General features: G+C 42.1%; 1 protein-coding gene across 1 annotated transcript in view; it reads right to left on the reverse strand.

Annotated features, from left to right (window-relative positions):
- Positions 1 to 2,931: 2,931 nt before the first annotated feature.
- snupn (snurportin 1) overlaps positions 2,932 to 20,396 on the reverse strand; it is a 42,683-nt gene continuing 25,218 nt past the window's right edge. Inside the window, exons 5-9 of the mRNA XM_084168943.1 lie at positions 9,958 to 10,054; positions 9,458 to 9,555; positions 9,142 to 9,219; positions 4,386 to 4,466; positions 2,932 to 3,990 (exon numbers count right to left, since the gene is read on the reverse strand). Of these exons, the coding sequence (XP_084025069.1) occupies positions 3,646 to 3,990; positions 4,386 to 4,466; positions 9,142 to 9,219; positions 9,458 to 9,555; positions 9,958 to 10,054 (699 nt within the window). The 3' untranslated portion in view covers positions 2,932 to 3,645. The remainder of the gene's footprint in view (positions 3,991 to 4,385; positions 4,467 to 9,141; positions 9,220 to 9,457; positions 9,556 to 9,957; positions 10,055 to 20,396) is intronic.

Raw genomic sequence — 20,396 nt, forward strand, 5'->3', positions numbered from 1 at the left:
CATAGGTTTTCATATAAGCTATGCACGGTGACTAGACACGCCCGAGTGAGCTCAGAGACCGTGTCAGCAAGTAGGAATGCCCCTTTTACCAGAGTGCATAAAAAGCCTTGGTAACAAAATGTACATTAGACGAGAAAGCGTGGAGCTGCGGCTACACAGCTGAAAATGATTAGAACTTTGAATCTCAACGCGAGGTGAAGAAGATAAACTCACTAGACCAGAACATTGCCAGTCTGCAGCTATGCGTGTAAAGTGATCTAGAACTTTGACTAAAGACACGAGGTGAGAAGGAGAAAATCCCATCTCAGACAATCATTAGAATGCATCGGAGTATCTGTTCTATTTGAACACTCCACTCCAAGCCAGGACAACTAAGAAGGACATTGTGACCTCTGGTGGACAAGCAGAGCCTTACACCAAAACGGGACACTAAAACCTACCCCTTCCCATAGAAGGCTTGATTAGTTTCAACGGCGAGACGACGAACAAAGACATAACAAAGACATCTACACGTACAGTTGAAGTTGGAAGTTTACATACACTTAGGTTGGAGTCATTAAAACTAGTTTTTCAACCACTCCACAAATTTCAAACTATAGTTTTGGCAAGTCGGTTAGGACATCTACTTTGTGCATGACAAGTAATTCTTCCAACAATTGTTTAGACATATTATTTCACTTATAATTCACTGTATCACAATTCCAGTGGGTCAGAAGTTTACATACACTAAGTTGACTGTGCCTTTAAACAGCTTGGAAAATTCCAGAAAATGATGTCATGGCTTTAGAAGCTTCTGACAAGCTAATTGACATCATTTGAGTCAATTGGAGGTGTACCTGTGGATGTATTTTAAGGCCTACCTTCAAACTCAGTGCATCTTTGCTTGACATCATGGGAAAATCAAAAGAAATCAGCCAAGACCTCAGAAAGAAAATGGTAGACCTCCACAAGTCTGGTTCATCCTTGGGAGCAATTTCCAAACGCCTGAAGGTACCACGTTCATCTGTACAAACAATAGTACGCAAGTATAAACACCATAGGACCACGCAGCCGTCATACCGCTCAGGAAGGAGACGCGTTCTGTCTCCTAGTGATGAACGTACTTTGGTCCGAAAAGTGCAAAGCAATCCCAGAACAACAGCAAAGGACCTTGTGAAGACGCTGGAGGAAACAGGTACAAAAGTATCTATATCCACAGTAAAACGAGCCCTATATCGACATAACCTGAAAGGCCGCTCAGCAAGGAAGAAGCCACTGCTCCAAAACCGAAATAAAAAAGCCAGACTACAGTTTGCAACTGCACATGGGGACAAATATCGTACTTTTTGGAGAAATGTCCTCTGGTCTGATGAAACAAAAATTGAACTGTTTGGCCATAATGACCATCGGTATGTTTGGAGGAAAAAGGGGGGCGCTTGCAAGCCAAAGAACACCATCCCAACCGTGAAGCACGGGGGTGGCAGCATCATGCTGTGGGGGTGCTTTGCTGCAGGAGGGACTGGTGCACTTCACAAAATAGATGGCATCATGAGGAATGAAAATGATGTGGATATATTGAAGCAAAATCTCAAGACATCAGTCAGGAAGTTAAAGCTTGCTCGCAAATGGGTCTTCCAAATGGACAATGACCCCAAGCATACTTCCAAAGTTATGGCAAAATGGCTTAAGGACAACAAAGTCAAGGTTTTGGAGTGGCCATCACAAAGCCCTGACCTCAATCCTATAGAAAATGTGTGGGCAGAACTGAAAAAGTGTGTTCGAGCAATGAGGCCTACAAACCTGACTCAGTTACACCAGCTCTGTCAGGAGGAATGGGCCAAAATTCACCCAACTTATTGTGGGAAGCTTGTGGAAGGCTACCCGAAACGTTTGACCCAAGTTAAACAATTTAAAGGCAATGCTACCAAATACTAATTGAGTGTATGTAAACTTCTGACCCACTCGGAATGTGATGAAAGAAATAAAAGCTTAAATAAATCATTTTCTCTACTATTATTCTGACATTTCACATTCTTAAAATAAAGTGGTGATCCTAACTGACCTAAGACAGGGAATTTGTACTAGGATTAAATGTCAGGAATTGTGAAAAACTGAGTTTAAATGTATTTGGCTAAGGTGTATGTAAACTTCCGACTTCAACTGTAAATGCATTCATGACTTCTTACCCAAACGGGCGGTAGTTCGTTATGATTACTTTGAGGGTAGCTTCCAAATGTATCAACGATAAGTTTGACTCTCTCTTTGTCTCTCCCTCCCTCTTTTGATAACCAAGCAGTCATGCTGTTCTTAGTCCGCTAGTGACTTTTTCTCATGTATTAAGTATGTATGAATTCTGTGTTTTTATTTAGTTAGTAAATAAATAAGACAATTTCTGTAGTGCTGAATGATAAGTAAAGCTGGGGTTCTTGCGGATCCAAGAATTCTGCAACCATTCAGAATGACGACTGATAAGAGGTAATGATTGATATGTTGACTGTTTTATACATTTGATAGGTAAAGACCTTTTAGAGTTTAATTCGGGAGATGGTAACTCTATAAACAACTTATTCCGTGGTGCCCCAAATCCTAATGAGTTAATTGTTACATTATTAATTTAAATCGAGTAACAATTAAACATAGTTGATTCGAAAAATAACAGTCATCATATTAATGAAAGTCACGTCACGACAGCACTGTAGGGCCATTATAATTTCTACACAGTTTCGATTTGGTTATAGTCATTTTAAAGTATATTGCGTTAGTCCCCCCCCTAACAATTCACAGGCCGTATGTTTGACACCCCTGCTCTATAGCTTTTTAAGTAGTTGATGTTAAACTTGAATCAAAATAACTGAATTCATCTTGATTTAGCTCAATGATTCCCATCTTATCTATCCATGGTGAATGCCTAGTCAGCCTTACCTCTTGAATACAAGTCTGAGGACACATAAATCGAAAAGTCATTAAAAATGTTTTAATAAAGATCAGAAAACATACACTTAAAAGAATCAGATGAATCAACTTTCACTTTTGCATTTGTTACACATCTGGCCACGACAGACGCTGTCAATTTAAAACATTAGGTCTAAAAGCCTGTGTAACCAACTGTGTTATTTATTGAACCTCTGAAAGTGCAATGACATAGTTGGCCATTCACAAGGCCTGGCAAAATGAGCAGAAGAACAGTGTTTAGTTTGGCAACACTAAAGGCCAGTTTCCCAGCCCCAGTGGTCTCTCAATGGAGAAACGTCATTGAGAGTGTTTTTTAATCCAGGAATATGTTTAATCTAGGTCTGGCCTCTTTAACAGGGTCCTTACATGTTACATAGTCTATTCCACTGCATTACACTAACTAGCACAGTGTAATGAAAATGAGGATACAGCTCTAGTGAACCAAGCGACGCCTGACCTCAGGGTGCTCCAAATGAAGCACGGTGACTAACTTGCTAATTCCTTGAACTCCCTCTCATTAAATACCTTGCAATGTAACTGTTCGAAAAGCTCACCACAACGTAGTCTAAAGTCTTTCGTAATTTTTCTTTCTGGCATTGCGAGCAGCAAAGCATTACAATATTATTGGTTAGCAGAACCGAGTTAGCCTTTAGCAGCTAGCTAACTGAGTTAGCCTTTAGTGGCTAGCTAACTGAGTTAGCCTTTAGCGGCTAGCTAACTTGCGCTCTTCTCCGAGGTCTCCATGCGCGATTCCTTCAGCGGTCTGCTGCGGGGCGAGGTGGCGGCGTCTCCATCTCCCTTCTCCTGGTCGGGGGTGGATAGGTGCTCCAGCTCGTAGCGACCGTTCAGGTCCCCCGGCCGGACATGGTTGGAGGTCTTCTTGTGCTCCCGGATCTGGGCCAGCTGGTGGCCGGCATAGTCGGGCTTTGCGGTGAGGGGCCCCACCGGGACATCCACGCCCAGGATGTCGACCACCATGTAGGGCCGCAGCCAGCCCACCAGAGGGGTGCTGCCGGGGGTGTAGTGGGTCTGCCGGTGGTAAAACAGAAGTCCGTCCACCTGAGGACACACAGACTCCACTCAGTTTGGGCTTGTGACAGTAACAGCTGCCTCATCAAGCCCCTGGAGAGCTCCCTCTGTCTCACCTCTAACCTCAATGGTGGGCAGCAAGCAGCAAAACAGACTCTAGAGGTTGAGAAAGGAACTAGATGTTCTATTGGGAGCTATAAGTTGAGAGATGGAGCATTGGACCGGGAAACCCAGACTAGCAATGTGTGTTCATTCTATGAAGTACACTTCATGCTTTCCCAAGAGTGTCAAGAGGCAAACAGAAGATATTCACTCTACTGAAGAATCACAGACTGTTCTGCCCCTTTTACAGAGGACAAGTAAAATCACAGATGTACTATAGGAAGTAAATAGCTGCATTTGCAGTAGTATGCAGTTGCTCTTACATTGAAGTTGTACTCAGTTGCAAGTGCTTGCTGTATGGCTTCTGTTGAGCAGGCAGTGCTTTGAAGACTCACAAACTTGAACTATGGAGAAAAAAACAAACAGACAGGCAACCATATTACATTTACATTTTAGTCATTTAGCAGACGCTCTTATCCAGAGCGACTTGCAGTTATTGTCAGACAGCACACAGGCCACAGTTAATTGATAATCTAATGACAATTTCACCATCTTTCCACAATCTCACGACTACACTTTTTTCATTTAAATACATTTTAAACTGCATGTGTTCGCGGTCATGGTCAAATCAAAATAAACATGGAAAAGGAGGTGACATCTTTTGTCTTTTTTGTGCCTCAATTCATCCTCATTTGGACTAAACTGAAAAGGGCTATATACAATATACAGTGGGGAGAACAAGTATTTGATACACTGCCGATTTTGCAGGTTTCCCTACATACAAAGCATGTAGAGGTCTGTAATTTTTATCATAGGTACACTTCAACTGTGAGAGACGGAATCTAAAACAAAAATCCAGAAAATCACATTGTATGATTTTTAAGTAATTAATTAGCATTTTATTGCATGACATAAGTATTTGATCACCTACCAACCAGTAAGAATTCCGGCTCTCACAGACCTGTTAGTTTTTCTTTAAGAAGCCCTCCTGTTCTCCACTCATTACCTGTATTAACTGCACGTGTTTGAACTCGTTACCTGTATAAAAGACACCTGTCCACACACTCAATCAAACAGACTCCAACCTCTCCACAATGGCCAAGACCAGAGAGCTGTGTAAGGAGCTGTGTAAGGACATTTGTAGACCTGCACGAGGCTGGGATGGTCTACAGGACAATAGGCAAGCAGCTTGGTGAGAAGGCAACAACTGTTGGCGCAATTATTAGAAAATGGAAGAAGTTCAAGATGACGGTCAGTCACCCTCGGTCTGGGGCTCTATGCAAGATCTCACCTCGTGGGGCATCAATGATCATGAGGAAGGTGAGGGATCAGCCCAGAACTACACGGCAGGACCTGGTCAATGACCTGAAGAGAGCTGGGACCACAGTCTCAAAGAAAACCATTAGTAACACACTACGCCTTCATGGATAAAAATCCTGCAGCGCACACAAGCTCCCCCTGCTCAAGCCAGTGCATGTCCAGGCCCGTCTGAAGTTTGCCAATGACCATCTGGATGATCCAGAGGAGGAATGGGAGAAGGTAATGTGGTCTGATGAGACAAAAATAGAGCTTTTTGGTCTAAACTCCACTCGCCGTGTTTGGAGGAAGAAGGATGAGTACAACCATCAATCAATCAATCAATTTTATTTTATATAGCCCTTCTTACATCAGCTAATATCTCGAAGTGCTGTACAGAAACCCAGCCTAAAACCCCAAACAGCTAGTAATGCAGGTGTAGAAGCACGGTGGCTAGGAAAAACTCCCTAGAAAGGCAAAACCTAGGAAGAAACCTAGAGAGGAACCAGGCTATGAGGGGTGGCCAGTCCTCTTCTGGCTGTGCCGGGTGGAGATTATAACAGAACCATGCCAAGATGTTCAAAAATGTTCATAAGTGACAAGCATGGTCAAATAATAATCAGGAATAAATCTCAGTTGGCTTTTCATAGCCGATCATTAGAGTTTAAAACAGCAGGTCTGGGACAGGTAGGGGTTCCATAACCGCAGGCAGAACAGTTTAAACTGGAATAGCAGCAAGGCCAGGCGGACTGGGGACAGCAAGGAGTCACCACGGCCGGTAGTCCCGACGTATGGTCCTAGGGCTCAGGTCTCTCAGTTGGCTTTTCATAGCCGATCATTTAGAGTTGAAAACAGCAGGTCTGGGACAGGTAGGGGTTTCGTAGCCGCAGGCAGAACAGTTGAAACTGGAATAGCAGCAAGGCCAGGCGGACTGGGGACAGCAAGGTGTCATCATGCCCGGTAGTCCTGACGTATGGTCCTAGGGCTCAGGTTCTCAGAGAGAAAGAGAGAACGAGAGAATTAGAGAGAGCATACTTAAATTCACACAGGACACTGGATAAGACAGGAGAAGTACTCCAGGTATAACCAACTAACCCCAGCCCCCCGACACATAAACTACTGCAGCATAAATACTGGAGGCTGAGACAGGAGCGGTCCGGAGACACTGTGGCCCCATCCGAAGAAACCCCCGGACAGGGCCAAACAGGAAGGATATAACCCCACCCACTCCGCCAAAGCACAGCCCCCGCACCACTAGAGGGATATCCCCAACCACCAACTTACAATCCTGAGACAAGGCCGAGTATAGCCCACAGAGGTCTCCACCACAGCACAAACCAAGGGGGGGGCGCCAACCCAGACAGGAAGATCACGTCAGTAACTCAACCCACTCAAGTGACGCACCCCTCCCAGGGACGGCATGAAAGAGCACCAGCAAGCCAGTGACTCAGCCCCTGCAACAGGGTTAGAGGCAGAGAACCCCAGTGGAGAGGGGAACCGGCCTGGCAGAGACAGCAAGGGCTGTTCGTTGCTCCAGCCTTTCCGTTCACCTTCACACTCCTGGGCCAGACTACACTCAATCATATGACCTACTGAAGAGATAAGTCTTCAGTAAAGACTTAAAGGTTGAGACAGAGTCTGCGTCTCTCACATGGGTAGGCAGACTGTTCCATAAAAATGGAGATCTATAGGAGAAAGCCCTGCCTCCCGCTGTTTGCTTAGAAATTCTAGGGACAATTAGGAGGCCTGCGTCTTGTGACCGTAGCGTACGTATTGGTATGTACGGCAGGACCAACTCGGAAAGATAGGTAGGAGCAAGCCCATGTAACGCTTTATAGGTTAACAGTAAAACCTTGAAGGTCATTTACCACCTTCACAAGTGCAGTCTCAGTGCTATGATGGGGTCTAAAACCAGACTGAAGCATTTTGTATACATTGTTTGTCTTCAGAAAGGCAGTGAGTTGCTGCGCAACAGCTTTTTCTAAAATTTTTGAGAGGAATGGAAGATTCGATATAGGCCGATAGTTTTTTATATTTTCCGGGTCAAGGTTTGGCTTTTTCAAGAGAGGCTTTATCACTGCCACTTTTAGTGAGTTTGGTACACATCCGGTGGATAGAGAGCTGTTTATTATGTTCAACATAGGAGGGCCAAGCACAGGAAGCAGCTCCTTCAGCAGTTTAGTAGGAATAGGATCCAGTATGCAGCTTGAAGGTTTAGAGGCCATGATTATTTTCATCATTGTGTCAAGAGATATAGTACTAAAACACTTAAGTGTCTCTCCCGATCCCAGGCCCTCGCAGAGCTGTGCAGATCCAGGACAGCTAAGCCCTGGAGGAATACGCAGATTCAAAGAGGAGTCCGTAATTTGCTTTCTAATGGTCATGATCTTTTCCTCAAAGAAGTTCATGAATTTATCACTGCTGAAGTGAAAACCATCCTCTCTTGGGGAATGCTGCTTTTTAGTTAGCTTTGCAACAGTATCAAAAAGAAATTTTGGATTGTTCTTATTTTCCTCGATTAATTTGGAAAAGTAGGATGATCGAGCAGCAGTGAGGGCTCTTCGGTACTGCACGGTACTGTCTTTCCAAGCTAGTCGGAAGACTTCCAGTTTGGTGTGGCGCCATTTCCGTTCCAATTTCCTGGAAGCTTGCTTCAAAGCTCGGGTATTTTCTGTATACCAGGGAGCTAGTTTCTTATGACAAATGTTTTTCGTTTTTAGGGGTGCAACTGCATCTAGGGTATTGCGCAAGGTTAAATTGAGTTCCTCAGTTAAGTGGTTAACTGATTTTTGTCCTCTGACGTCCTTGGGTAGGCAGAAGGAGTCTGGAAGGGCATCAATTAATTTTTGTGTTGTCTGAGAATTTATAGCACGACTTTTGATGCTCCTTGGTTGGGGTCTGAGCAGATTATTTGTTGCGATTGCAAACGTAATAAAATGGTGGTCCGATAGTCCAGGATTTTGTGGAAAAACATTAAGATCTACAACATTTATTCCATGGGACAAAACTAGGTCCAGAGTATGACTGTGGCAGTGAGTAGGTCCAGAGACATGTTGGACAAAACCCACTGAGTCGATAATGGCTCCGAAAGACTTTTGGAGTGGGTCTGTGGTAAAGCAACCCCAAGAACACCATCCCAACCGTGAAGCATGGAGGTGGAAACATCATTCTTTGGGGATGCTTTTCTGCAAAGGGGACAGGATGACTGCACCGTATTGAGGGGAGGATGGATGGGGCCATGTATCGCGAGATCTTGGCCAACAACCTCCTTCTCTCAGTAAGAGCATTGAAGATGGGTCGTGGCTGGGTCTTCCAGCATGACAACGACCCGAAACACACAGCCAGGGCAACTAAGGAGTGGCTCCGTAAGAAGCATCTCAAGGTCCTGGAGTGGCCTAGCCAGTCTCCGAAACCTAAAGGATCTGGAGAAGGTCTGTATGGAGGAGTGGGCCAAAATCCCTGCTGCAGTGTGTGCAAACCTGGTCAAGACCTACAGGAAACGTATGATCTCTGTAATTGCAAACAAAGGTTTCTGTACCAAATATTAAGTTCTGCTTTTCTGATGTATCAAATACTTAGGTCATGCAATAAAATGCACATGAATTACTTAAAAATCATACAATGTGATTTTCTGGATTTTTGTTTTAGATTCCGTCTCACAGTTGAAGTGTACCTATGATAAAAATTACTCTACATGCTTTGTAAGTAGGAAAACCTGCAAAATCGGCAGTGTATCAAATACTTGTTCTCCCCACTGTATGTATTATTGTGTATCGCTCTTACAGGGTTCCTTTTGGTAATGTCAGCCATGCCATCAGTCTCCTGGACTTTCGACTGGAGCCAGTAGAACCGGAACTCCGTCTGTTAATGGGAAAACAAACACTATCATCAACAAAGCTGCCTTTAAAATCCCCAAATGACAGATGAATTGGTCAACATGGCAAAAACGAGGACATCTGTAGCCCAGACACTAGTACTCCAGTACTGTAATTCCACTGGAACTTCAATGCTCTACTATGGCAATGGAGATAATGGTAGAGAAAATATAACTTTTAAAAGCAAACATGAACATGTTTTTAATCAATCTGTGTGTGCTTACCGGACAGTCATACACTGGATGGCCCCTCCAACACATGACATCCAGGATGAAGTAGGTCCGCTCCACCTCACTGTAGATACAGTCCAGGATGGTGTAATCTGCACACAGACCGAACATTAGCACTACCATTTATAGTCATATATTTTTGCATGGATGCACAGTTTGCAATGACAGTGGTAGAATAGATGGGGTGTGTCTTTTTTGGGTTCCCCTTTGATTCCTAGCCCCTCCTCGCTCCAAACCCTCAGGGTGTTCACAGATCTGAAAGTATTGGATAGGTTAAGTAATAATGGTGGATGCTCTGCTTTGCCTATTGGAAGGCTAATTGGAACCATTACCATATTGATAAGATAGTACTTTATTAATCCTCAAAGGGGAAATTTGATTGCACCAGCCAATACATACAAAACCTACCCCCACCCAGTCCTGTTAAATCTGTGAACCCTAACGGGGTGGAGGAACTGGAAGCTACAGATTGAAATGGGACCAGGCCCACGTACCTTTTCCCATTGCAGAGTTGTGTCTGTTCCCTCCAGGCAACAGAGAAGGGAAGCGGTTCACACAGTAACCACTTTTGGTGTATGCTGCAGTGGACCCCTTCAAAATGGTGGGGAAACAGAGACGCGACAATGAAAAAGTTCTCTCACTTCAGTCAAATCATATATTCAATCAAACATTCGACAACTCCATATAACAAACAGTGTACTCTACATTATGCTGTATTATGATACCCCAGGAAACAGATATGACTGTTCAGATAATGATAAAATAGGTTATGCCAAATCTAGAATCGGGTGAAAGAATAGGCCTAGAAGAGTTCACAGTTTATTTACGCTGATGGAATGACAGCTAATTTTAACCCAACGGTGGTTATCATCAATGTCATGACCACACAATGACCACATTCATGATCTCCAAAAGTTTGTCTTTTTCACACAGAGACAGCTCTTAAAATTAACATGAAAAGAAATGGCTGTGCTCGAGAGCATCAAAACCGCGATGTATTATGGGTAAATTGTGACTACTGATCTACAAATAATATTGAGTAGTTTTTCTGTAGTTATACATACTGTTTTACCCACTTTATATGTATATACTGTATTCTAGTCATGGCTCATCCTTTAGACATTTTTCACACCCCTTCACTTTTTCCACATTTTGTTGTGTTACAAAGTGGGATTAAAATTGATTTAATTGTACTTTTTCAACAACGATCTACAAAATACTCTGTGATATCAAAGTGGAAGAAAAATTCTAACATTTATAAAAAATGTATAATAATAATCTTGATTAGATACATTTTCACCCCCCTGAGAAAATACATGTTAGAAACACCTTTGGAAGTGATTACAACTTTAAGACTAAGAGCTTTGCACGCCTAGATTGTACAATATTTGCCCATTATCCATTTTAAAATGATTCAAGCTCTGTCAAGTTGGTTGTTGATCATTGCTAGAAAGCCATTTTTAAGTATTGCCATAGATTCTCTAGCCGATTTAAGTCTAAACTGTAACTAGGCCACTCATGAACATTCAATGTTGTCTTGGTAAACAACTCCAGCGTATATTTGGCCTTGTGTTTTAGGTTATTGTCCTGCTGAAAGGTACATTTGTCTCCTCTAGGATTTTCCTCTAGGATTTTGCCTGTGCTTAGCTCTATTCAGTTTTTTTTTTTACTCCCTAGTCCTTGCTGATGACAAGCATACCCATAACATGATGCAGCCACCACCATGCTTGAAAATATGAAGAGTGATATTCAGTGATGTGTTGTGTCGGATTTGCCCCAAACATAACACGTTGTAATCAGGACAAAAAATACAAATCTTTGCCACATTTCTTTGCAGTATTACTTAAGTGTAGTGCTGAGCAACTAGTGCTTTTTGAGGTAGGTTCGCTTTCTTATTTTTTTTTACATTAAATGCATTATGAATAATGCTGTTACAATGATTTTATACATTTTTATGGAAATGTAAAAGCCAAAAATAGTGAACACTCGATTGCCAAAACACTGAAAATATTCCATTGTCTCTGTCAGGTCCACATTGGGTAGACATCGATAGAAAAATAGGAAATTACTATGAAATTGTGTATATTACTTAGCTTATATTTGATGTCTATTATTTTTCATTCTTTAAAGTAATAATCTAATCTCTGCTCAGGCAGTAGCAGTCAGCCAGCCCGGCCATCTAATGTTATGTGCTCCCCATACTGTACTGTCTTTAATCATTCTATTAAGATAGCCTGCCTAAGATGCTGCAGAGCAGTCTGACAAATACATTTGACTAGTTCTTCAAGGTAGATAATGTATACATTCTCTGTCCTTCTCGTCGCTGTGTTGCGTACATTCCTCTCTCATGCGGTCTATGCAGTCTCTGTACATCTAACCCAACGTAGCGAGCGTAAAAGTGTATCCATCCAAAAATCTGTATATAATGACGAGATGCTCATGTCTATGTTCTAACAATGGGAGCCATCCCGAAGCCGGGAAGGCTTAGGTCAAAAGCCTTGTTCCAAAATAAACCCAGAGAAATGCATTCTGCTTATTTTGGACTGATTTTGGCGTGAGAGAAACTTCTCGCCTCTTCCTCTCTGATATGAGCCGGGAAAAACTAGTGCAATGGATTATGGTCATTGTAGTTCATTACCACGTTTCTGCACTGAACTAGGTTGAATATTTGCTTACTGAAAACTACAACTCCCTTCAGCCAAGCGACCCACATAGTTCTTGACTTGATTTCTCACATTTCTCTCATGAATTATTTGATTTATTTAAAGAAATGACGCTTTGGGCTTACAAAAAAATGAAATGGTATTCAAGTAATTTAATTCAAGTAATTGAACTGTTCCGGATGACTGTGTGATCACACTCTCCGTAGCCGATATGAGTAAGACCTTTAAACAGCTCAACATTCACAAGGCCGCAGGGCCAGACGGATTAGCAAAACGTGTACTCCGAGCATGCGCTGACCAACTGGCAAGTGTCTTCACTGACATTTTCAACCTGTCCTGATTGAGTCTGTAATACCAACATGTTTCAATCAGACCACCAGTCCCTGTGCCCAAGAACACTAAGGTAACCTGCCTAAATGACTACCGACCCGTAGCACTCACGTCTGTAGCCATGAAGTGCTTTGAAAGGCTAGTCATGGCTCACATCAACACCATTATCCCAGAAACCCTAGACCCACTCCAATTTGCATACCGTCCCAACAGATTCACAGATGATGCAATCTCTATTGCACTCCACACTGCTCTTTCCTACCTGGACAAAAGGAACACCTACGTGAGAATGTTATTCATTGACTACAGCTCAGCGTTCAACACCATCGTGCCCTCAAAGCTCATCACTAAGCTAAGGACCCTGGGACTAAACACCTCCCTCTGCAACTGGATCCTGGACTTCCTGACGGGCCGCCCCCAGGTGGTAAGGGTAGGCAACAACAAATCTGCCACGCTGATCCTCAACACGGGGGCCCCTCAGGGGTGCGTGCTCAGTCCCCTCCTGTACTCCCTGTTCACCCAAGTTCCTTGGTGTCCACATCACCAACAAACCATCATGGTCCAAACACACCAAGACTGTCGTGAAGAGGGCACGACAAAGCCTATTCCCCCTTAGGAGACTGAAAAGATTTGGCATGGGTCCCCAGATCCTCAAGAAGTTCTACAGCTGCACCATCGAGAGCATCCTGACTGGTTGCATCACTGCCTGGTATGGCAACTGCTCAGCCTCCGACTGCAAAGCACTACAGAGGGTAGTGCGTACGGCCCAGTACAACACTGGGGCCAAGCTTCCTGCCATCCAGGACCTCTATACCAGGCGGTGTCAGAGAAAGGCCCTAAAAACTGTCAAAGACTCCAGCCACCCTAGTCATAAACTGTTCTCTCTGCTACCGCACAGCAAGCGGTACCGGAGCGCCAAGTCTAGGTCCAAAAGGCTACTTAACAGCTTCTACCCCCAAGCTACAAGACTCCTGAACAGCTAATTGTAAGTAAGCATTTCACTGCAATGTCTGCACCTGTTGTATTCGGCGCATGCGACCAATAAAATTTGATTTGATTTGATTTGATTTAATCAAATGGCTACCCAGACTATTTGCATTGTCACCCCCTCCCTCTTTTATGTTGCTGCTACTCTGTTTATTATCTATGCATAGTCTATGCATGTACATATTACCTCAATTACCTCGACTAACCTGTGCCCCCGCACATTGACTCTGTACCGGTACCCCCTGTATATAGCCTCGCTACTGTTACTTTACTGCTGTTATTTAATTATTTTGTACTTATCTATTTTTTACTTAACACTTATTTTTCTTAAAACTGCATTGTTGGTTTAGGGCTTGTAAATAAGCATTTCCCTATAAGGTCTACACCGGTTGTATTCGGCGCATGCGACAAATAAAATAGGATTTGATTTGAATTAGTTGTTTAATAACAACAACTAAATGTTGGTTCATCGCTCAGCACTAAAGTGCATTGTTGCAAACAGCATGCATGTTTTGTAATATTTTTAGTCTGTACAGGCTTCCTTCTTTTCACTCTGTCAATTAGGTTAGTATTGTGGAGAAACTACAAGGTTGTTGATCCATCCTTGTTATTCTCTTATCACAACCATTAAACTCTGTTTCAAAATCACCATTTGCCACGTGGTGAAATCCCTGAGCAGTTTCCTTCCTCTCCGGCAAATGAGTTAGGAAGGACGCCTGTATCTTTGTAGTGACTGGGAGTATTGATACGCCATCCAAAGCCTAATTAATAACTTCACCGTGCTCAAAGGGATATTCAGCGTCTCCTTTTTTCTTTATTGAGATATTGAAAAACCTCCCTGGGCTTTGTGGTTGAATCGGTGCTTGAAATTCACTACTCAATTGAGGGACCTGACAGATAATTGTATGTGTGAGGTACAGAGATGGGGTACTCATAAAAAAAGAAAATCATGTTAACACTGTTATTGAACACAGAATGAGTCTATGCAACTTATGTGATTTGTTAAGCACATTTTTACTCCTGAACTTATTTAGGCTTGCATAACAAAGGGGTTGAATACCTATTGACTTTCATTTTAAAAAAAAAAGTTCTACAAACAAAATTCCACTTTGACATTACAGGGTATGTGTGTAGGCCAGTGACACACAATCTCAATTTAAAAAATGTTAAATTCAGGCTGTAACACAACAAAATGTGGAAAGGTCAAGGGGTAAGAAATACTTTCTGAAGGCACTGTAACTACTGCTGTACACACACACACACACACACCTTTCTATTCATATACTGTCCATACTGTCTTTACACACTATTAAATGTATGTATGTATGTATGTATGTATGTATGTATGTATGTATGTACACTACCGGTCAAAAGTTTTAGAACACCTACTCATTCAAGGTTTTATTTTTATTTTTTACTATTTTCTACATTGTAGAATAATAGTGAAGACTTCAAAACTATGAAATAACATATATGGAATCATGTAGTAACCAAAAAAGTGTTAAACAATTTGAGGGAACATTGGCTGTAACCCAACAAAATGTGGAATAAGCCAAGTAGTATGAATACTTTCCATCATTGCTAGTAGCTTACAGCAAGCACCATGCCCGATCTGTCTCCCTGCATCTCCTCCCGCGAACTCCTTGCTGACTGGCTGTCCTAGCCAGCAAAGATCATCTATCTATCGGAGTTATTCAGGATATAGTATAGCTTCGCTTTTTCCTCTCTGATCCAGAAATACTTTAAGAAATTAACAGTACTGGTATTTCGGTCTGAGCATAGCTAGCAATTCCAGGCAACCTCTTCCGTCTCACGTTAACAAAACCCTGCCCACAGTGTTTGATTGACAGGTCTAACACACATCGAAAACGCAATAGAGCAATGCAGAAACGAAACAGCAAAATTAAGCATTGCGATTGATTTATCAAATTTGATTGATCATTTTAATCTTGACAGTCTTAAACCACACAGAGTATGGAAAAGCATTATCAATTGCAATTGAGAATACATTTTATTTTTGTCACAATTCATGCTATCACAACAAGGAAATTAAATGACAAACATGAGAAATGATTTGTCATTTAAGCATTTACATTTAGTTTTTCAGTGTTGTACTGGATAGTACCATGGAAATGAAATATTAAACACTACGTTTTTCTAATTGGCAGGCATTATGCATACTCAATCATGAAAATTATAATACTATATATTACTTTGATGTGGGAAATCCTTCAAGAATGTTGGAAAAGCATTCCAGGTGAAGCTGGTTGAGAGAATGCCAAGAGTGTGCAAAGCTGTCATCAAGGCAAAGGGTGGCTACTTTGAAGAATCTCAAGTATAAAATATATTTTGATTTGTTAAACACTTTTTTGATTACTACATGATTCCATATGTGTTTTTTTCTACAATGTAGAAAATAGTAAATATAAAGAAAAACCCTGGAATAAGTAGGTCTGTCCAAAGCTTTGACTGGTACTGAATATAGTTCGGACACACCTACTCATTCAAGGGTTTTTCTATTTTTTTCTAGGTTCTACTGCACTGTTGGGAGCTAGAAACACAAGCATTTCGCTGCATCTGCAAATCTGTGTTCGCGACCAACAAACTTTGATTTTATTTATTTACGATGCAAGGTGATTTGTAGATCAGGCAGTCTCGACTTGTCTTTAAAGTTGGCTGAAATGTCGAACGCGCCCATTGACGCATGCTTTTCTTTGACTTTTTAAAGTAAAACAAAGTAACCCTTGACCTTCGAGGTGCACAATGGTGGAAAGATGCTATAGACCACCAAGTGCTAACAGTCAGTATTTGGATAACATGTGTGAAATGCTTGATAATGTATGTGATATCAATAGATATATTTTCTGGGTGATTTAAATATTGACTGGCTTTCATCAGGCTGCCCACTCAAGAGAACGCTTCAACCTGTAACTAGTGCCTGCAACCTGGTTCAGGTTATCAATCAACCTACCAGGGTAGTTATAAACAGCACAGGAATTAAATCATCAACATGTATTGATCACATCTTTACTAATGCTGCAGAAATTTATTTGAAAGCAGTATCCAAATCCATCAGATGTAGTGATCACAATATAGTAGCCATATCTAGGAAAACCAAAGTTCCAAAGGCTGGGCCTAATATAGTGTATAAGAGGTCATACAATACGTTTTGTAGCGATTCCTATGTTGTTGATGTAAAGAATATTTGTTGGTCCGTGGTGTGTAATGAGGAGCAAACAGACGTTGCACTTGACACATTTATGAAATTGCTTATCCCAGTTACTAATAAGCATGCACCCATTAAGAAAAGTACTGTAAAAACTGTTAAATCGCTGTGGATGGATGAGGAATTTTACAATTTTATGGTTGAGAGTGATGAGGCAAAATAAATGGCAAATGGGTCTGGCTGTACAACCGATTGGCAAACGTACTACAAATTGAGAAATCATGTGACTAAACTGAATAAAAATAAGAAACTACACTATGAAACAAAGATAAATGACAAAGAATGATAGTAAAAAGCTTTGGAGCACCTTAAATGAAATTTTGGGCAAAAACGCAAAATCCGCTCCATCATTCACAAAACCCACTAATATTGCCAACTACTTGAATGATTTTTTCATTGGCAAGATCAGCAAACTTAGGCATGACATGCCAGCAACTAACGCTGACACTACACATCCAAGTATATCTGACCAAATTATGAAAGACAAGCATTGTAATTTTGTATTCCGTAAAGTAAGTGTGGAAGAGGTGAAAACATTATTGTTGTCTATAAACAATGACAAGCCACCGAGGTCTGACAACTTGGATGGAAAATTACTGAGGATTATAGCGGACGATATTGCCACTCCTGTTGGCCATATCTTCAATTTAAGCCTACTAGAAAGTGTGTGCCCTCAGGCCTGGAGGGAAGCAGAAGTTATTACTCTACCTAAGGATAGCCTCATGTAGCTCAGTTGGTAGAGCATGGCGCTTGCAACGCCAGGGTTGTGGGTTCGATTCCCACAGGGGGCCAGAATGAAAAATGTATGCACTCGCTCTGGATAAGAGCGTCTGCTAAATGACTAAAATGTAAATGTGAAATGATAGTAAAGCCCCCTTTACTGGCTCAAATAGCCGACCAATCAGCCTGTTACCAACCCATTGTAAACTTTTGGGAAAAATTGTGTTTGACCAGATAATAATAATAATAATAATAATAATGCCATTTAGCAGACGCTTTTATCCAAAGCGACTTACAGTTATGCGTGCATACATTTTTTTATTATTTTTTTGTGTATGCAATGCTGTTTTACAGTAAACAAATGTACAGACTTTCAGCATGCTTACAGGGAAGGACATTCAATAAGCACAGCACTTACACAAATGACTGATGATTGGCTGAGAAAAATTGATGATAAAAAGATTGTGGGGGCTGTTTTGTTAGACTTGCGGCTTTTGACATTATCGATCATAGTCTGCTGCTGGAAAAACGTACATGTTATGGCTTTACACCCCCTGCTATATTGTGGATAAAGAGTTATAGGTCTAACAGAACACAGAGGGTGTTCTTTAATGGAACAAAATCCAGATAGAATCAGGAATTCCCCAGGGCAGCTGTCTAGGCCCCTTACTTTTTTCAATCTTTACTAACGACATGCCACTGGCTTTGAGTAAAGCCAGTGTTTCTATGTATGCGGATGACTCAACACTATACACGTCAGCTACCACAGTGACTGAAATGACTACAACACTTAACAAAGAGCTGCAGTTAGTTTCAGAATGGTTGGCAAGGAATAAGTTCATCCTAAATATTTCAAAAAATAAAAGCATTGTATTTGGGACAAATCATTCACTAAACCCTAAACCTCAACTAAATATTGTAATGAATAATGTGGTAATTGAGCAAGTTGAGGAGACTAAATGAAATCAAATTGTATTTCTCACATGCGCCGAATACAACAGGTGTAGACTTTACTGTGAAATGCTTACATACAAGTCCTTAACCAACAATGCAGTTCAAGAAAAATAGTTAAGAAAATATTTACTAAATGAATTAAAGTAAAAAATAAAATAAAAAGTAACACAAAATAACAATAACGAGGATATATACAGGGGGTACAGGCTGGGGACCCATGCCAAATCTTTTCAGTCTCCTGAGGGGGAAAACGTTTTGTTGTGCCGTCTTCACCACTTGTTTTGGTGTGTTTGGACCATGATAGTTTGTTGGTGATGTGGACACCAAGGAACTTGAAACTCTCAACCCGCTCCACTACAACGCCGTCGATGTGAATGGGGGCGTGTTTGGCCCTCCTTTTCCTGTATTTCACGATCAGCTCCTTTGTCTTGCTCACGTTGAGGGAGAGGTTGTTGTCCTGGCACCATACTGCCAGGTCTCTGACCTCCCTATAGGCTGTCTCATCGTTGTCGGTGATCAGGCCTACCGCTGTTGTGTCGTCAGCAAACTTAATGATGGTGTTGGAGTCGTGGGTGAACAGGGAGTACAGGAGGGGACTAAGCACGCACCCCTGAGGGGCCCCCGTGTTGAGGATCAGTGTGGCAGATGTGTTGTTGCCTAGACTTACCACCTGGGGGCGGCCAGTCAGGAAGTCCAGGATTCAGTTGCAGAGGGAGGTGTTCAGTCCCAGGGTCCTTAGCTTAGTGATGAGCTTTGTGGGCACTATGGTGTTGAACGCTGAGCTGTAGTCAATGAACAGCATTCTCACATAGGTGTTCCTTTTGTCCAGGTGGTCAAGGGCAGTGTGGTGCGTGATTGAGATTGTGTCATCTGTAGATCTATTGGGGCGGTATGCGAATTGGAGTGGGTCTAGGGTTTCCGGGATGATGGTGTTGATGTGAGCTATGACCAGCCTTTCAAAGCACTTCATGGCTACCGACGTGAGTGCTACGGGGCGGTAGTCATTTAAGCAGGTTACCTTCGCTTTCTTGGGCACTGGGATAATGGGGGTCTACTTGAAACATGTAGGTATTACAAACTTGGTCAGGGAGAGGTTGAAAATGTCAGTGAAGACACTAGCCAGTTGGTCCGCGCATGCTCTGAGTACACGTCCTGGTAATCCGTCTTGCCCGCGGCCTTGTGAATGTAGATATGTTTAAAGGTCTTGCTCACATCGGCTACGGAGATCGTGATCACACAATCGTCCAGAACAGCTGGTGCTCTCATGCATGCATCACTGTTGTGTGCCTCGAAGCGAGCATAAAAGGCATTTAGCTCGTCTGGTAGGCTCGCGTCACTGGGCAGCTGGAGGCTGGGTTTCCCTTTGTAGTCCGTAATAGTTTGCAAGCCCTGCCACATCCGACGAGTATCAGAGCCGGTGTAGTAGGATTCAATCTTAGTCCTGTATTGACGCTTTGCCTGTTTGATGGTTCGGCATAGTGGGATTTCTCATAAGAGTCCGGATTAGTGTCCCGCTCCTTGAAAGCTGCAGCTCTAGCCTTTAGCTCGGTGCGGATGTTGCCTGTAATGGCTTCTGGTTGAGATACAGTTGAGGTTGGAATTTTACATACACCTTAGCCAAATACATTTAAACTCAGTTTTTCACAATTCCTGACATTTAATCCTAGTAAAAATTCCCTGTTTTAGGTCAGTTAGGATCACCACTTTATTTTAAGAATGTGAAATGTCAGAATAATAAGAGAGAGAATGATTTATTTCAGCTTTTATTTCTTTCATCACATTCCCAGTGGGTCAGAAGTTTATATACACCAAATTAGTATTTGGTAGCATTGCCTTTAAATTGTTTAACTTGGATCAAACGTTTCGGGTAGCCTTCCACAAGCTTCCCACAATAAGTTGGGTGAAATTTGCTCCATTCTTCCTGACAGAGCTGGTGTAACTGAGTCCGGATTGTAGGCCTCCTTGCTCGCACACGCTTTTTTAGTTCTGCCCACAAATGTTCTATAGAATTGAGGTCAGGGCTTTGTGATGGCCACTCCAATACCTTGACTTT

Source organism: Coregonus lavaretus, assembly GCF_964263955.1.
Source record: "Coregonus lavaretus genome assembly, chromosome: 9".
In the NCBI taxonomy this organism is placed as follows: domain Eukaryota; kingdom Metazoa; phylum Chordata; class Actinopteri; order Salmoniformes; family Salmonidae; genus Coregonus; species Coregonus lavaretus.